Here is a 19,084-nt window from a genome sequence, read left to right as displayed (position 1 = left end):
ATGACGTGAATAATTCCTCTGTACTGCATAGAATGATTTGGTTTGATAATGTAATTCATCAGCTCCACAGAATTACATGTGCATTGCACTCTGCAAAGGATAGTCTGTTCGCAGTGATAAATTAAATTGTTCCATTTGTTTGACGCAGAAACTTTTAAGTCAGTTCTTTTCACCACTAATGTTTCTGAGAAATTTCTTTGGATTTGATTTATTTTGTACTGCTACATTGTTTCGCCATGGCAAATGTTTAGAAGCTAGACGACTTCAAGTATTGACTCTAACTTAAGCATATGTCCTTGTATGAATTTTCATGATAACGTGCGCAATAGTAGTACTGACTTTAAATTATGCAACGAAAGTTAAACATAATCGATGATGACGATTAGCTCCATGTGTCAGAAATAAAATAGAGATTTGAGTGCATGGTTTGGTATCTTGTTATAATTTTGGATTCCTTTGCAACGCATCGGGCCATCGGCACTGTATTAATAATTTTTTATATATGAATACTAAATAAGTTAGCACTAGTAGCTAACCTTAGCTGAAGTTGATGATTTGCGTCCTGACATTAGCATCCATGCCTGCAATGTTTAGTGTCGATGCTAACTAAATTCCCTACCCTCTCGATTTCCCTTAGCAGTTGAGGATGTAGGCCCTTAATTATTCAAGACTGTGGACGCTCTTGTGACTTTGGAAACTCGAGAAGCCACACGACATACTAGCTCTTCAGAAACAAACATATATAGTGGAGTTCACTTACACACGTATACTAGCCCTTGATCATGCTGATCAAGCAGCAATATAAGTTAGGCAAGCCGCAGCTGATCACGACTAACAGTAGAACAACCATTTTTCATACACGGGAAATAAAATGGACAGGGGGGAGAGAGGCGACGACGAAAAACGAAGATAACTCGATCACTGTCTTGCCTATCGATCCCGTCTTCAAATCATTTTGTCTCGAGAGTGGGAGGGGGCGCGTTACCGTGAGGTCCCGTCACCCGATTTTTCATGGCCTTTTGCTTTTGGCCCTGCAGCTTCTCTCGCGGGGTTCTGTTGGCTGTGGTGTGTGCCTGCACCGGCGGCACTTTCATGCTCGCCCTTGTCGGATCCAAGGTAATGCGGCTGTTTCCCGCTGCCGGACGAGACCCGCCACTCGTTAATTGTCTGCACAGCGGCCTGCATCCAACGGTGAGTAATTAATTGAAACCAACTCATATATCGATCTATGTTGGTACGTGCAGCCGTACACACAATCGCACATTCGCACATTCGCACCTTGTACATGTGGCGCTGCATGTAGTCGGTGAGGTCGCGGGCCTTGGCGCCTTTCTGCTTCGACGACGGCTTGGCTGCAGGCGGCACCGACTGGTCCAGCTCGGAGCATCGCTCCAACTGATTGTCCAACCAGTTTAATAGCTGGATGGCGTGGTTGCTTTTGCCGCTCTCCTCCCCCGGCGGCGACGGGTGCGTGCTGCCTGCCGCAGAGGACGTAGAGCCCTCCGCCGACTTCTCCAGTGCCTTCTGCACCTCTGCCTGCATTTTCGGCGTGAGGAACGCGGTTGTTGGCAAGCCCGTGGTCGTGGCGCGCTGCATCTCGTAGCTAGACACCCAGGAGTAGACGCAGCCCATTCCAAGGCGCTTCAGGCTGCTCAGCATCGCTTCAATGTCGTTCTCGAAGTGCTCCAGGTCGAGGCCGATCTCCTGTGCATTCTTCCAGGACTTGTTGCTTTCCTTGAAATTCTTCCACTCTTTCTCCAGATACTGGTACGCCGCAGTCTCCAGGACATCGCCTTTGTCCTTAGCACCCTTGGCCGGCTTCTTCCAGTCTTCGAATTCCTTTAGGGATTTGGCCATGACATCCTTCAACAGTTCGATCCGGGCCATCTGCAGCCGGACCACGGGGAAGGGAAGCAAAGGCCTTTCGTCAATGGGCGTTTCGATCAGGCGCGCGTAAACCGAAAATTCCGGCTTGCATTCCTTAATGATGATGACCTTCCCGTCAGGATTATCATAATTTCCTTTAGCACTAAGCGGTGCATATGTACTAGCACCCTGCTCCAAATAACGAACTTTTACTTTGAAGTGAACGACCAAGTCCTTCACCTCACCGGCGTAAAGGACGCCAATGTCGATGGGGCTTGTATCGTAATAATAACCTCCATAGTAGATTCCCGTTATCTCTGTTGACCATGCTCTATAATTCTTGGCAGTGATCGTGACGACAGTATTTTTGGCCACGACGTTCTTGAGCCCAACGAGGCAGACAGCGAGGGCTTCAATGATCTTGCTGCTGAGATTCTCGGTAATGGATGAGTAGGTTCCTTGGGATTCTTTGGCGATGCGGAACAATGCCTCTGGGTCGTGAGCCTTGCACAAGCCGAAGGTGTGGACTGGATACTTCTTGAGGTGTTCACCATCGGCGAGGTTCTTGCCGTCCTTCCAGTTGAACTTGCTGTCGTCTAGCCCATCGGACAGGAGAACGATGAAGCATAAATGCTTCTTATGCTCTCCATTATTTACTTTATCCAAGATCTGTAATCATTGTAAGCACATCAAATGTGTAAGTTTTCTTTCTTTTTCCCACAAAAAGACAAACATTCTCTCTAACAATTGTATGTTTCTATAGTTATTTGTTTCCTAAAAACATTTCACACTATATATGAACTTTATGTGACTTTTTACTTTTATTTTTCTCCCTCTTATGTAAATTCCTCTCCTTTTAACAATCCGTATATGCTTCCAAGGTAGACAACCTAAACGCATGCTAGAGCACTGGTGAATATAAGATGACATTTGTTTCGGTTCGGATCGAGATGGTACTAAATATTATGCATCTTGTGGACCTTCTAGAAATGTACAATAACTAAGTACACAACGTACCTTTACGGCAACCTCTAAACGGGGTTTAAACGCGGTGTCATCCATGGCCAAGAGCTCGTCCACCTTTTTTTCAGCATATTTCTGAATATCTTCGGAGATTATAAAATTCTCAGGGGTAAGGTTGTCATTCAACACAAGGGTGAGATGGTCACCGGTACGAAGCTGTCTTATGATAAACCTCAAGGCTTTTTTCAGCAGATACAGCTTCGACGGCTTCTTTGCCGACAGTGCTGCTTCCCCCGCCGTGCTGCAGCTGACATCAATCACTATGACTAGGTTGATGAGGGCACGGCTGGTAGCTTCTAGTGGCGCTTTGACGCGCACCACTGCAGTCTCTTCTAATGGTTTATTTTTTAAAGTTTCCTTTTGTATCAGGACGAGGGGGCGGTGCCAGACATTGCTAATTGTAACCTTCTGCATGTCGGGCGTGACCTGCAGGAGAAATGTATAATTAAAATCACCCTTTAGTTTAATTGGCTAGTACTCCCAGCAGGTAGAAAGAAAATTAAAGGCACAGCTGCATGTGTCCACGAATGCATAAACCGGGATAATCAATGTCATTCCTGTTGGGGGTCACCGTTGAGGACCCCCAACTTCCTTTGGCTCCAACTGTCTAAGCACGGAGATCGTTAGACTTAGGATCCCTCTAAAAACTCTCGGGCTCCGGAGCGACCCTGGGAGCCCAAGCCTTCAGGGACCTCCGAACCGTCAAGGGCCACTGACCACCGGAGGCTGCGGACCCCCTGAGGAGGGGGAGGGGCAAGGGGCCAGTAAGGCCCATAGGAGCGGGCCCACCAACAACGTCGTGTTCGTCATGATGCAACTGTCATTTAATGCCGATCAAGTGGTGGCAGTCTGACACACCAGTCAAGTGGTGACCGTCTGACACGCCGGTGCAAGTGGTGGCCATCTGACACGCCAGACAAGACCAGCACTGTAGTCAGCGATGGACCAGGCATTGTGGCCACTCACCACCACAGTGACTACCACAGCTAGGTGATATCATCACAATAGTTGATATTTGGGCCTTCAGTCTGGTCTATGTATTACTATACTGGTCCTATGTCCCACTTGTATAGGCGATAGTTTGTATCTCTACCATCGGTCAGGGACATGCTTGTAATCCTACGTCATGGATGGCAATATAAATACTAACCACGGGCACACGGTGCACCGGGACAGATTTTCACATCACTCTGGGTACTCCTTTCCTCTCCTTTTCTTCCCTAAACTTGAACCACTCTAGTGAGCTGGTTCTCCGCACTTTGTTCGTGAAAGACAATTTCTTTCACCAATAGCAGGCTCCGTCTATGGGGAGATATATTGTAGAAGACTAGGAGCACTAAGAGAATGCAACCAAAGAAGAAGACTACCAGAGGAGCGGCCCAAAACTCTGACTTCACGATCACTCCGGTGCGGAGATCCGTGCGGCTGCCGCAACCAAGCACCCAGTACACCAGCACCAGTCCTACCGTCGAGTGGAGCGAGGGCTAGGTGGCCACCACTGACCCAACCGCTACCCTGGCCGTGGCTGGAGTGTCACTAATGAAGGTCATTAGTGACGGGTCGTAACAGTGACCTATCACTAATGATTGAACATAAGTGACGGGTCGTAACAGCGATCCGTCACTTATTACTGATGAACGTTTTTCGCATTTTTTGGATACGAAAAAAGTCAAAAAAAAATTCTTCACCCGAGCCATCCTAACGTAGGGGCCCATCACATATGCCCCATAAGTCATGCCATTTTTCAAACTATTTTTCAATCTGCGTTCGGCGGGCCTTGAACCTGCGACCACCCCTCGCGCAAAGTAGTAATATAGTGAGGGCCTCGCCGTGCCCCTAGGGGCTGCAACTGAGGCCACGGCCGTACGGGCCACCACGGCAGGCCAGCAGGAGCACGTGGAAGCCCTTCAGGCTTAGCTGGAGGAGCTATAGGCAGCTCTACAGGCCGTGCAGCCTTCTACGGATCTGACCATCGCCGCTCCTGAAACGGCCAACGCTATGCTGGCCCAGGCTCCGGGGCTAGTGAGGGAGTCATCTTCGTTGCTCAACGTCCCCAGGCACCTTTGATGATTTGTCTACAGGCACCTGAGCTCCGGGCCCGATGGCGTGAGGCTCCACTCGTAGACTCTGACTCCCCCCTATAAGCGAGCCTGTAGGCCGTGAGCTTCCCCGACGGGTTCTGAACCCCAAAGCTACCTAAGACTACAGTCGAGTCTGACCCAGAGGAGTTAGTTCGCTCGATGAAGGTGCCCTGGAAGTGGGAGCACTTGGCCGGGCCGACCACCATGGCCAAGTGCTCCCACTTCCAGGGCACCTTCATCGAGCTGGTGACATGCGGGATCCTGTTCGCCGTCAGGCAATGGTCAGGCGAAACTTTGTGGTAATATTTCCAAAGGATTGCGCAACCCAAGGCCCAAATAAAAGGCATCTCGCAATCATCAGTAATCGATGCGGCCACTCAGGGTCTGGCCTCCGGGCCCCTTTTTGATCGATTGCATCGGCGCCCGGTGCACACGATGAGCGCCCTCATGAGCAAATTCGAGGAATACGCCTGTGCAGAGGAAGAGGGGCTCCGTTGGGAGGCCGCTAATATTTCAACGGCCCCTTGTGTCGAGCCCGCTAGGTTGACCTCGCAAACTAGATCCTTGCAAGTTCCATCCCCCCTTTGGCAAAAAGGGGTTCTGAGGAGGCCATGGGCTCCGAAGCGGCAAGTCTCGCTAACGCCAGCGACACGACATCAACAACATCGAGGATGCATGAGGGGCTCCGAACCTGCCCTGTAGTGGGCGAGGCTAGGGGCGCTCCGGCTCCTTCCCCCAGCAACAGCGTGCCTTGTCCCAGTAGCCAGGAGAAGGATATTGGTGCACACTGCATGGGCCCACAACACCAAAGATTGTCGGATCCTCGTAACCTTCTGAGAGGAGTACCTCGGGAGGTAGGCGGCACGTGCAGCAGGGGATAGAACCGACAACAAATGGCCCAGAGGCCGAAGGCCTATGGTAGGCCGCCAAGTGGATCACCTAGCCTTACCGAACCCTCCTTAGCTAGCTCTGCCTCCTCTGCCTCCACCACCAATGGTGAAGCACATCAATGATGGAGACCGTGCCAGGCAGGTGGTCCTGGCCATAACAGGAGGAGGAACCTCTAGAGGGTCCTCGAAGTAGTAGCGGCGGGACTACGCGCGTGGGGTCAACCATGTCAGGGAAACCATCATCCACCGCTAGATCTCCGGGTGGGCCAAAGTCCCGATGACCTTCGCCTTCGATGACGCTGTGGGGGTGAAATTCCCCCACACCGACACCCTTTTCATCACCGTCAGCATTGCCGACGTTGAAATCTGGAGGGTTTTGGTCAACGGAGGATTTTTCGCAGATCTTCTCTTCATGCGTGCCTTTGACTAGCTCCGCATTCTGCGGGGCTGGCTCTCTCCAGCTCAGAGGCCTCCTCGACGCCCTGGGCCAGATAGAGCTCCTAGTCACCTTCGAAGAGGGCTCCAGCATAAGGACCGAGATAATCACCTTTGACGTGGTGGACGTACCCTACGCGTAAAATGTCATCCTAGGCCAGGGCACCCTGAACAAGTTCAGAGCGGTCCCCCATCATAACTACCTCTGCATGAAGACACCTGGACCCTAGGGGCTGATCTCCGTCCATGGCAATAAACACGTGGCTAGGTGCATCGAATATGGGCTGGCTCCATAGCAGGAGGCCCAGCTCCTAGCCGTCCTGCGGGCCAACATCGATGTCTTCGCATGGTCTCCGTAGGACCTCCCTGGAGTCGATGGATGCAACATTGAACACGTCCTCTGGGTCGACTCTCAGGCTTGACCTATATGCCAGGGGCTCCGCAAGCTGTCCTCAGAGCTGGCGGAGGCTGCCAAAGAGGAGGTTCAGAAGTTGCTAAAAGCTGACATCATCTGATAGGTCATCCACTCTGAGTGGCTATCAAATCCCATCCTAGTTATGAAACCTAATGGAAAGTGGCACATGTGCATCGACTTCACAGCACTCAACAAAGCATGCCCTCGAGATCCATACCCGCTACCTTGCATAGACTAGCTGGTTGACTCCACCACGGGCTGCGAGCTGTTGAGTTTTTTGGATGCATACTTTGGGTACCACCAGGTGTGGATGGACACAGATGACGAGGGCAAAACCAGCTTTATTACCACTTTTAGGGTATACTGCTACGTTCGGATACCTTTTGGCCTCCAGAATGCCAGAGTCACCTTCTCCCGCCTGGTACGCAAGATTCTGTAGCAACATCTAGGCTACAACGTCGAGACCTACGTTGACGACATCGTAGTGAAGAGCAAGATCGAGGCCAACAACATGGATGACCTTCAAGAAGCCTTCAATAGCCTCCGGGCCGCAGGTGTGCAGCTCAACCCGGAGAAGTGTGTCTTCGGTGCCAAAGTTGGAAGGTTGCTGGGGTACCTCGTCTCCAAGCGGGGCATCGAGGCTAACACTGGCAAGATCCAGACCATCACGGAAATGGCCCCCTCACTAACGCAAAAGTGGTCCAGCACCTGGCCGGTCGCCACGCGGCCCTTAGCCGTTTCCTCGCCAAGTCCGCCAAGCATAACATCCTGTTCTTCAAAACCCTGAGGGGCTCCAAGCCATTCAAATGGATGAAAGAATGCCAGGATGCCTTCGAGGCCCTCAAGACCCACCTCTCTGACTTCAAGACACTCGCAATACCCCTCCCCGGTGAAAGGCTCCTCTTGTACCTATCTGCTTCCGTCGCTGTTATAAGCGCCATGCTCATATGGAAGGCGAAGAACGAAGGCTGCTTCACGCATATGGCGGTTTATTATATTTCAGAGGCCTTGTCGGAAGCCAAAATGCACTACATCGAGCTCAAGAAGATAGCATACGCCCTCCTAATGGCCTCTCGCAAGCTCTAGCACTACTTTCTCGCCCACGACATCACAGTATCAACCTCATACCAACTGGGTGACATATTCTGTAATAGGGAGGCGACGGGGCTCATAGGCAAATGGGTGGTGGAACTAGCACCCTTCGCGGTGAAGTTTGTGGCCTGGATGGCCATCAAGTCACAGGTTCTGGCCGACTTCGTAACCAAATGGACTCCCCCACCCGCAGAACCCCCTACGGCCCCTCCCCAGGATGTATGAACAATATTCATTGACAGAGCTTATGGGTCCAATGGCGTGGGAGCCAACGCAGTACTTATCTCCTCGATCGGGCTGCGAGCTGTGTTCACCGCCCGCTTGGAGTTCAAGGCAACCAACAACATCACTGAGTACAAAAGTCATCCTCTTAGGGCTCCGCAAGGCTCGAGCCTTAGGAGCCGCTAGACTCATCGTCAAGATGGACTCGCAGGAAGTGGCTGGGTACGTTGACAAAAGCTTCCAGGCCCGGCATCCAGATTTGTTGAAATACCTTGATGCCATCCATAAGGCTGAAGGATTCTTCCGGGGCATATCATTACGAAGCATACCATGCACGGACAATCAATAAGTAGATGTCTTGGCCAAAGCTACTACGGGAACGGAGTCCTCACATTGGGGGCCTTCTTCGAAGTCCTCTACAAATCGGCAGCAGGTATGCCCGACGGAGCTGTCGCCACCATCCTCCCCATCGAAGTCCCGGACTGGAGGGCCCCATACTCTCCCACCTAAATGGGGCAAAGGAGTCGGATGACCCCATCGACCTCCATCATATTAAACAACGCGCTAGGGGCTACCTCCTGGTTGATGGAGCCCTGTACAAGGCTGGAGTCTGCACCCCCTCCTCCGGTGTGTCACCAGGGAGTAGGGGGCCGACCTCCTCTGGGAGGTTCAGGAAGGACTCTACGGCATCCACCTCGTGCCCCGCGCCCTTGCAGGCAAGGCACTTCACCAGGGGCTATACTGGCCCATGATCATGTCCAATGCGGAGGAACTCGTACGCACCTGCTAGGGTTGCCAGTGGATGGGGTACTGAAGCCATCGGCCTCCAACTCCCCTGCATCCAATCGCTCCCATCTGGCCTCTGGCACGTTAGGGAATGGACTTGATCGGAACGTTCCCTCACGCCAAGGGAAACCTATGGTACGCCGTGGTGGCATTGGAGTACTCCAAGTGGATCGAGGCTGAGCCCCTCATAGAGATTACATCTAAGAATGTCCAGAAGTTCTTCTGGAAAAATATAATATGCCACTTCGGCGTCCTGCGACAACTCACCATTGATAACGGTACGCAGTTTGACTTTGGCCTATTTCAGGAGTTCTGCGCCGAGCTCGGCATTGAACTATGCTTCATCGCCGTTCGTCACCCATAGTCCAACAGGGCCGTTGAGCGCGCCAACGGTAACATCCTCTCAGGCCTAAACTAACACCTCGTCGGCCAGCTAAAGGCTTATGGGCTGAAGAGCTTCTAAAGTTGTTGTGGTCCCTCCGCACCACATCCACGTGCCCCACCGGGTTTGCCCCCTTCCACCTCCTCTTTGGCGATGAGGCAATGACTCCGACAGAAATCAAGGTACAGTCACTCTGGGTTCAACTCCCGGAGACCGCCGAAGAATGAGAGCTCTCCCTCGACCACGTTGAGGGCACGAGACTCCATGCCGTCCACAACCTCGATCGCTACATCACCGAAACCAAGGCTTGGAATAATCCCAAGGTCGCACCGCAAACCTTCACACCTGGAGACCTAGTCCTCCGATGCGCCCTGGCTCCAAGCAAATTGCGAAAAAAATGGGAGGGCCCCTACCTAATCCTCAAGTCCAACAGGCCCTCCTCCTATTGCTTGGCGGACGTAAAGGGGACACACCCTGAGCATGCCTGGAACACGGATGCACTCCGTAGGTACTATGTGTAAAAAATAGCTCCTAGTAAGGGACCTGATACGTGTAAGCAGCAATGTATCCCGGCCAAATAATTGGCCTAGTTTGGTAATACACGAAGCATTACCCAAGTTTGTCCCAGCTAGCTTAACCTCGAGGGTATCATGCCTCGATCACAGCAATGTGTAAACCCTTCACACCTCAAAGGCATCATGACTCGGTCGTGTCGAAGTTCAAACCCTCCGCACCTTGAAGGTATCATGCCTTGGTCACATCGAGGCTCCAGCCCCGCGCCAATGTGCAAGTCCCAGTCATACAAACACACGTCGCATGACTCGAAGGCCTACAAGGCTCCGCCAACGGTACGCCCCACCGCTGCCTTTTTTCAGTTTAGCATCGTTGTTTATTTTTGACCCTTACATAAGCATACTAAATGCCTTGGGGGCTGCACACTAGGTGTCACCTTTCGAGCTAGTTATATTGTTAACTGCAATTAACTACTCTCAATAACAGTAAACACATAACTTAAGTTATATCTCTGCTCAATAGTGCAACATACCGCACAACTAGCAAGAGCCCGCAACGATGGAATCATTAAGCCCATTGCCGTGGCAACCCTCCGCTGCTACCTTACACATCAATAGGAGCGATTGGAAAAAGATAGCAAATGGATCCATTCAAAGTTGTCATAACCAGAACTTTTTACATCCAAAAGACACTTACATACCTCTCTGAGTTCCTAGCGTTCCAAGATACTTGAGAGATGTAAGAACAAAAGAAAAAGAAGGGCGAGAAGACTACATAGCCCTAACGATGACGTAGATGCTTCATGCACGTCCCGCCAAGGAGACTGATGCAGAAGCCGGCACCTGAGTCGCCGTAGTCGTCAGAAGAGGAAGAAGAACTGCCAGATTCCTCCTTAGCCTCCTCCTTCTCTTTCTCCTCTTCCTTCCGCTTTTGTTCTCCCTCTTCCTCATCGATTTCCTTCTCCAGGAGATCCCAGTCGATCTCCTCATCATCGAAGATGTTGATGATCTCGATGGGAGGGGCTAATCGGGCTGAAGCGGGAGCTACAGCAGCAAGCGATGGCAACACCAGTAGGGGTGGAAGCGCTTTTACCACCGGGCGCAGGCCTTCTTGCTCATCCTTCCCTAGGGGCATTGGCAACAATTCGGATAGGTCATTTGCACCCGGAGTCGGAGGAGATGACATTGTAGATAAGGACTGAGTAGTGGATGAGTTTTTTTTACCTTACCCAAAGGTAAAGTGAGTCGCAGTGCAAGATACCACTTAAAAAACCCTGTTGTGACTACTCCAATTCCTCCTTAGCGACACGTGGCCGTGCCAGTATGCCCTGCAATGTTCCAAGTTCCACTCAAGTGCCCTGGTTTTTTGCACACATGTCTTATCGCATTTATGGCTCAAATCCCTTTCGACACTTGCAAGGACAAAAGGGCGTAACACCCCAGGAGAGCTGGCGTGTTTACCCCTTGCATCATCATTAACTTGCACCAGAAAAAGAGGAGACTATCTCACCATCACACGTAATCTCTGTTGTGGCGGTTCAAGTTTTGAGGTCAAAACTCTCCAACACCTCGAAGGCATCAAGCCTCAATCACGTTGAGGTCCAAACCCTCCGCCAGCTCGAAGGCATCAGGTCTCGGTCGTGTCGAGGTCCAAACCCTCCGTCACCTTGAAGGCATCATGCTTCGGTCGTGTCGAGATCCAAACCCTCCGCCACCTCGAAGGCATCATGCCTCAGTCACATTAAGGTCCAAACGCTCTGCCACCTCGAAGGCATCAGACCTCGGTCACGTGGAGGTCCAAACCCTCTGCCACCTCGAAGCAATCATACCTCGGTCGCATTGAGGTCCATACCCTCTGCCACCTCGAAGGCATCAGGCCTCGGTTGCATCAAGGTCCAAACCCTTCACCACCTCGAAGGCATCATGCCTCGATCTTGAGGTCCAAACACTCCACCACCTCAAAGACATCATGCCACGGTCGCGTCGATGTCTAAATCCTCTGCACCTCGAATGCATCATTCCTCGATCGCGTCAAGGTCCAAACCCTCTACACCTCAAAGGCATGATTCCTCAGTTGCGTCGAGGTCCAAACCCTCTGCCACCTCGAAGGCATTTGGCCCCGGTCGCGTCGAGGTCCAAACCCTCCGCCACCTCGAAGGCATCATGCCTCGGTCGTGTCGAGGTCCAATTCCTCCGCACCTCGAAGGCATCATTCCTTGGTCATGTCGAGTTCCAAACCATCCACCACCTCGAAGGCACCATGCCTCGGTCGCGTCAAGGTCCAAACCCTCCGCACCTTGAAGGCATCATGCCTCGATTGTGTCGAGGTCCAAACCCTCTGCACCTCGAAGGTATCATACCTCGGTCGTGTCAAGGTCCAAACCCTTCGCACCTCGAGAGCATCAACCTTAGTTGCGTCGAGGTTCATCACAATACATCAAAAGTGTGAGTCCTACTCTTTCTAGTCAGACCTAAGCGTACCTCTAGTCGCACCCTCCGATCGCTAGCGACCACAACGTGTGGGGGTGCCGGGAAAGGGGAGGCTTTTGGTGTATAGGCACGAGCAAAAATTAAAGGCAAGAGGTAAAATCAACACATTACAATGTTATTCATGTGCAAAGATTACACTCGGCGATATGCCTTACAATCAATCCATGCCTAATAACCGTGCTAAACTGCCACACCTCCCCGAAGCACAATGAGATACGGAGGAGCGACTCCGCTCCCCGGAGTCACCAACCACACGCCCATAGCGGCACATGGAGTGATGGCGCAGATACCCCTGACGCGAAGACCACTTGCCGAAGATAGAGTCACCCCGAACCTGAGGAGTTGAAGGCTATAAAATCCAGCTCCTCCGACAACGGCGACGCCTCCGTAGCCTCTATATCCTCAGTCTTGACCCGGGCCATGACGTCCTCAAGAATGCCTGCTGGCACCATTCCGTCAGGGCCCCGTGGGAGAACAAAACATCAAGAGTCACGCAGGTCAGCAACCTCAAAGATCTTCCACCACTCGTCTACACCTACGGAACTTGGGCCAGCCTTCAAAGCTAAAGCGGAAGGGTCCTCTGGCTCCACCTTAACCAAGACATCGGTGGCCACCTTGGGGTCCACGTGTCTTTGGGAATTGCGGGGAAGAATGAAGTGCTCCCGCCGCATGGATGATGGTGCAGACTTGGAGTACCAAGATGTGTTGGGACCTCCTCCAAAAGCAGCGGCCCGAGCACTTTGGAATGTTCCAGTGACTTCGGGTCACCAAACCTGAATGTGCATCCTGCTCACGGGTGTACCAGCATAACACACAGATAAATGGACAAGCACAGGGTAGATATAGCCCCACCAAGGAAGGAGGGACAAGTCAGACTACATAAAATAGGATTAACACACTCGATCTTTGGCTCTGGTGAAGAATAAGAGAAACAAAAAAAGGTAGTAAAAGCCTACTTCACGCTACACCTCAGAAGGCCGATCCTGTGAAGCATCGCCCGTTCACGGAAGCTGTTCTTGCGGAGTGATGTCCGGGCGAGGAGGAAGCCCAGGTGGTGGTGGTGCACTTGAGGATGCACCGGGGCACAGAGCCTGATGTCCCGTAGCGGAGTCCACGCGGGGAGGCCCTTGAGCACTAGACCTCACACAGTTTGCCATGAAGTGTAGCATCACGTGTCGGCCATGCTTTGCCCATACTCCTCGGCGAAAGCAGTCCAAAGCTATGTGGATCTCCGTCGGAGGTGCTTCGGGTCGGATGTCCTCAACCATGGAGTCTGGGACCGACTGCTCCAGCGCATCGAGCCGGCGGAGCCCTGCTCGGTGTAACAACACCAACTGTAGCAACAAGGCCACTTGGACGCTCGAGGTAGCGAAGGCCTCAGTGGCGCTGGTCACCACCCCTGCTGCAGCTCAGAGCCAGCAGAGCGTTTGCTCTAATGCCTCCGGGCTGGAGGGAAGTGGTGGGACCTTGGCCCTGAGACCTCTCAGAGCCATCTGAATGGCCCGGGCCACCTCCATCGTTATCCCGGCCAGCCCATGGTGCTCCTCTGCCCGCTCTTGCTGAGCTATGGCCGCCGCAAGGCGGAGGTCACGGGCTTCGCCTTCTGTTGCCACACAACTCACGTTGGCTTGGTCAATTGATGCCTCTGCCATCCGGCGGGCTTCAACAGCCTCTCGAGCCACGGCCTCCGCACACTCCTGGCGCATCGTCTCCTCCTCCAGATGACCCTCCATGACCTCTGCATGCTTCATAGCCTCCTTCAAGGTGCAACGGAGCTCGGTCACTTTGTCACGAGCCACGTCACAGGAATCAGCAAGGTCTCGACACTGTGAACACCCTAGCACCCTCGTCAAGAGCAAGTGCTGCAAAATGCACCAGAGGAGAGATAAGGTAAGCAGCCCAAACACCAGGACCAAAAAAGATTCAGTAAACAACATACCTGCCAGGCCGTCGCCTCTAGACGCCCTTTCACCTCCTCCGGAGGCCTTCAGGCCACCGATAACTCGATCTCTCCACTCCTAATGAGAGACAAGGCGGAGACAAAGGCTCTCATGGCCTCCGGGCGAAGTGCAAAGTCATCCGGGGTCAAGGTCTCGAAGCTCAGTCCCTGCTCCAAGGGTTCGGAGGTGGCCGCCTCGGAAGGTTTAGCTCCCCCAAACTTGGCCACAAGAGCAAGGCCCCAGTCCGGATTGGCGTCCCAGGGTGGCGAAGCCCTCGTCTCCGGAGTGGCGGCCCCAGGTACCTCTGGATCGGAGACCAAAGATGCATCCGCTACGGCAACCCGTACAAATAAGAAACATGCTGGAGTTAGGACCCTTTGGCACAAGAACAGTAGAGCAAAAAAGGAAAAGCGACGCCTCACCCTTGTCAGAGGCCTCATCGTCGGAAGAGCCCGCAATCTCCAACTCTGCTTACTCGTCCAGCGAGGCCTCATGAACTCTTCTGCTTTGGCCATGGCTGGAAGAGTCCAGGGGGGCCAGTCCCTTCCCATGATGACCTCCACCTGGCCGGGCCTTGTCTCCAACCGGCTAGCTCATAGCCCTGGCACTCTCGAAAAGCCTCCCCCGCTTCGCCCCATCTGACTCTACCTTAGAAGATTCAGCCGCTGAACTGGCACACAAGGTTGCGGGGATAGGCAGAGCTCGGGTTCAAAGTGGGATCTCACGAGTCACGAAGACCACGGCGCCCGAGGACACACACCCTCATTTCCCGGTGACCTAAAAATCTGCAGGGTCCGACCACGCTGGAGCCTCAATCCCAAGGGGAGAGCAGATGCAGTTGTGCCGCTCCCAGCTCCCCACCAGCTCTAAACACTGGTCCTGCTCCACGACGGAAGGTTGGCCCAAGAATTTCTCCATGATCTCAGCTGCTTAGTCCAGCGAGAAGCAATTCTCTAAAAGGAAAATATGTCTCACATCTGCGGATTTGAAGCTAGACAATGAAGAGGACTCACTAGAGCTGATGATGGGCCTGGAGTATGTGTTAGGCTCGCCCTCCTCACCTTTCTCAAAGGTATGGTCCCAATCCGCCCGAAGAGGCCGGATGCACAGCATCGTGAACCCCTCCACGAGATCATACATGCTCATCTTCTAGGCCACCCTCCGAAGGAGCACCACCCTTGAAGCCAGTTGAGCCCCAGAGATGTCCACCACCAGGGTCCGGACGTAGTGGATATCCCGGTTAGTGGAGTGGAGGGGTGACTCGGAGCTGACGTTGTAGTAGAACCGCCCCTTAGATCACCCAGTGTACCACCGTTTGTTGATTTCCTTCGACGATAACGCATCCTGGTACTCCTGCTGAAGTAGGAAATTCACACTCCTGAAGCTGAGGGTCCTTGTCTCTCCATCCTCCGTCCAGGTCTTTGGCTGGTAGCTGGCTTCGTGAATGGCGGTGAAAAGCTTCACTCGCCACTCGTAGCCCTCCGCTCGCATGGCCCACTTGAAGATGGCCAGGCGGGCGATAGCGTTGGCTGAGAGTTGTGGGAGCTCCACGTAAAAGTAACGAATCACCCCTTCGAGGAGCAGCACGCCCGGGAAGTCGAGGCCCTCATCGAAGAAGGCCTCGAAGATGACAGTCTCGTAGCCCTGCGGCGCCAGAACCACTTCCCCTGGCAGGGCCAGAGCGACGGATCTTGAGGAGATCTTCCCCTCCTCAACCATCCGGTTGATCTCGACCTTAGTGATGGTGGACTCCCCCAATGCATTGGTCTGCATGGGGTACTTCTTGCTGGCGTGGCGGAGCTTCACGCCCGGTGACAGCCAGGGCAATGGTCGATAAACCGATGATGTCAAGGTCCCCATCGGCACACACACGTCAACGGTCCCGCCCGTCGTTGATGTATTTATGCCGATGGCGGTGGATGCCATTTCTGTGCGGCGGAAGGTTGCGGCTGTAGTTGGCGACACGACGGTGGCATCTCCTAATGTTGCACAGCCCCTCGCCGGGGAAATGGCTCTGCCTCGAGCACCAGAGCGAGCCATGGGAAATCCTTTGAGGCGGCGAGGTCCACTTGGCGGTGATGGAAGTTGGGAGTACAGTGGCCGAGAGGTGTGCGTTCTCTAAGGCAAGGACAACTGGAAATGGGATTGCCAAATAGGGTGGCTTCTTGACTGGGACCCCCGTCTTATAAAGACAAGGGAGGAGTTATTGCCTCCTCGGGGCGTGTGCGCACTTCCCGTCCCCTCACCCACGATCATGGGGAGGCGACACCGTTTTCCATGATCTTCCAGCATTGAGGTGCCGCGTGTCCCACTACCACCTACTGGTGACGTGATGCCACCACTAACAGCAGGTTGCATTTAATGCCCACTCTTTCAGGTGACGTTGTGCACTCGCTCAACCGTTGGACCGGCAATTCAAGCGGCTCAAAGCCACCGGAGGGCCATGGGCCTCATAGCTACGGAGCCAAGAATCATTAGAGGTCCAGCTCCGGAGAGCGCGGGGATGATTGCTCTGCTGGTCATCCACATGAGGGGCTACTGTTGGGGGTCGCCATCAAGGACCCTCGACGTCCCTTGGCTCCGACAGTCTAACCAAGGAGAACGTCAAGCCCAGGAGCCGTTCGAAAACTCCCAGGCTCCGGAGCGACCCCGGGAGCCCAAGCCTTTGGGGATCTCTGAACCCTACGAACCACTAACCACCGGAAGCCGCGGGCCCCCTGAGGAGGGGGAGGTGCAAGGGGCCCCTAGTAAGGCCCGTAGGAGCGTGCCCACCAACCACGTGGTGTTTGCCATGATGCAACCGACATTTAATGCCGGTCAAGTGGTGGCCGCCTGATACGCTGGTGCAAGTGGTGGCTGTCTGACATGCCGGATAAGACCGGCGCCGTAGTCGGCGACCGACCAGGCACTATGGCCACTCACCGCCACAGTGATTGCCACGGCTAGGTGATATCATCAGAATGGTTGATATTTGGGCCTCCAGTCTGGTCGATGTATTACTATATTGGCCCTATGTCCCATTTGTATAGGCGATAGTTTATATCTCTACCATAAGTCAGGGACATGCCTGTAATCCTACGTCATGGACGGCAATATAAATACTGACCAGGGGCACACGGTGCAACGGGATAGATTTTCACATCACTCTGGGTACTCTTTTCCTCTCTGTTTCTTCTCTAAGCTTGAACCACTCTAGCAAGCTGGTTCTCGCCGCACTTTGTTCGTGAAAGATATTTTTTTTCACCAATAATTCCATTATCTAGAAAAGGTAAAAAGAAATGTTGATGGTTGCCCCCAACTGATTGATATTTTGACTATCACATACAAACTTGTAAAATATTATTCGATGTGCGCCTAAATATTGCGCCTGGGCAAGGAATTTACTGGATGTCTAATCGTCCTATTCAGTGAGAGGTGTCCTAAAGTGCAAGTTAGTTAGTCTGAAACTTCCAACTCAATAAATCCGAACCCTCTCATCAGTAACTTTGGAAACGCATAGAATAGCTATTCCACAGGTCGGTGTAGAATAGTGCCCACCCTAGCCATAAGTCTGAATAACTATATATTAGGTGCAGAATATAGGGTCAGTCATAAGTAGGCAAAAGAAATCTCAACAACAATGAAACCTAAGGTTCACATGGAACATCAGATGTTTGGAGAAAAATTAAACGCGAAGGAGAGGAAACATGAATAAGTCTAAAAGAGTTTGATCGTCTGGCGTTGCGCAGAGCTATAGTCCAGATTGAATTCGTACGCCTTCTTTTTTTTCCTTTTTCTGGATAAACTTCGTACTACTAGAAAAGCGGAAGAAAGATTAGATGCTAACAAGCGCAATCTAATCAACTACTGCTATTAATTACTGTCCCAAGAATGAATATAAGATGTCAGTCACCTGCTTTCAGCTAAATAATTAAGATGCCGATCACCTTGGTTGCCGCCACCGCTTCCTAGCTGGCTCGAGGTATGTAGCACACGCTGCCTTCTATGTTAATTATCAGCACAGATGGCTGTGTGGAGCTTGTATGAGTTAAACACGGCGAGGCTCTTGCCCTATATATAGTCTTGAGTGAACCAAAGCAGTTCAGCTTCCTTCCGGCTTCCAAAAGTGTAGTGCGAATTGTTTACAAAAATGCGAGTTTTGGTGAGATGTCAATTTCTTCAAGAAGCCACCCACCCGCACTAATGAATAAACAATAATTCCTGGCTGAGTGCGCAACCATATATACAAATTAACACGACTTGACCTCGTAGAATCTTATGTAACCAAGTCTTGTCCATGTTATTAGATTGTGTTAGGTTCCTTCCATGTTATCCTTCTAAACATCAGACAGGGTTAATTTGGAGCCTTCAGGAGGTTGGATCGATGCTATTATCGAGACTACTGGGTCATCTCTACTGTTGGAGCAAGCAGAGGTTTACGACATGTTTAGTTTATGTTGGGGAAATATCTCAGACCACAGATAATACTAAGATGACGCCGTCAAGAGTTTCTCCGGAGCTTTTGGGCTCTGGACTCCCTGCATAACCTAAGGCTTCTGGAGGCCGTGAACCCCTCAGGTTGCCGCCTCTCGAGACAGGGGAAGAAGCTAGCCTCCGGAGAGAATATCAGTAAAAGGAGAACACCAAAGGCAATTGACCTGACACGAAGTGACCAACAGTTAATGCCGGTGCAAGAGGTGGCCACCCTGACCTCCCGATGCAAGTGGAGGCCAATTTGACACCCGGGACATTGCAACGCCGCAATAGGCGACTGGCTGAGTACCATGCCCTTAGGGCCACTTGCACCACTGTATTGCTATAGTAGATAATATATTCTCCAAGCTTGAGTTTCCTCTCTAAAAGAGACTCTCACCGCACTTTATTCATGGAAGACATCTTCTCTTCCTCCAACAGCACGCCGTCTGTGGGGACTTGAACATAGAAGTACAAGGGGAGGTAGGATACCACAAA

At 52.3% G+C, this 19,084-nt stretch overlaps 1 protein-coding gene across 2 annotated transcripts; it reads right to left on the bottom strand.

Moving 5' to 3' along the window:
• Positions 1 to 725: 725 nt before the first annotated feature.
• On the bottom strand, positions 726 to 18,197 carry LOC133903417 (uncharacterized). Of its 2 annotated transcripts, none has more exons than XM_062344792.1 (4): positions 18,061 to 18,197; positions 2,884 to 3,315; positions 1,279 to 2,535; positions 726 to 1,179 (listed from the first exon to the last, which is right to left on the bottom strand). In XM_062344792.1, exons 2-4 carry the CDS (start codon positions 3,301 to 3,303, stop codon positions 982 to 984), a joined length of 1,875 nt encoding a protein of 624 aa, XP_062200776.1. In that variant the 5' UTR covers positions 3,304 to 3,315; positions 18,061 to 18,197; the 3' UTR covers positions 726 to 981. The 2 variants fall into 2 exon arrangements, with proteins under 2 accessions (XP_062200776.1, XP_062200775.1); XM_062344791.1 differs by having other exon boundaries at positions 18,027 to 18,170.
• Between the last annotated feature and the right edge of the window lie 887 nt (positions 18,198 to 19,084).

This window comes from Phragmites australis, chromosome 21 (genome assembly GCF_958298935.1).
Source record: "Phragmites australis chromosome 21, lpPhrAust1.1, whole genome shotgun sequence".
NCBI classification, from domain to species: Eukaryota; Viridiplantae; Streptophyta; class Magnoliopsida; order Poales; family Poaceae; genus Phragmites; species Phragmites australis.
Note: the sequence above shows the minus strand (reverse complement) of the source record. Positions and strands in the feature narration are given on the sequence as shown.

Coding starts and splice junctions, on each gene's coding strand:
- LOC133903417 (XM_062344792.1), bottom strand. CDS start 3,303: ATGCAGAAGGTTACAATTAGCAATGTCTGGCACCGCCCCCTCGTCCTG. Junction 2,536..2,883: donor GTTTAGAGGTTGCCGTAAAG/GTACGTTGTGTA, acceptor CAATGATTACAG/ATCTTGGATAAAGTAAATAA. Junction 1,180..1,278: donor TGCAGCGCCACATGTACAAG/GTGCGAATGTGC, acceptor CGTTGGATGCAG/GCCGCTGTGCAGACAATTAA.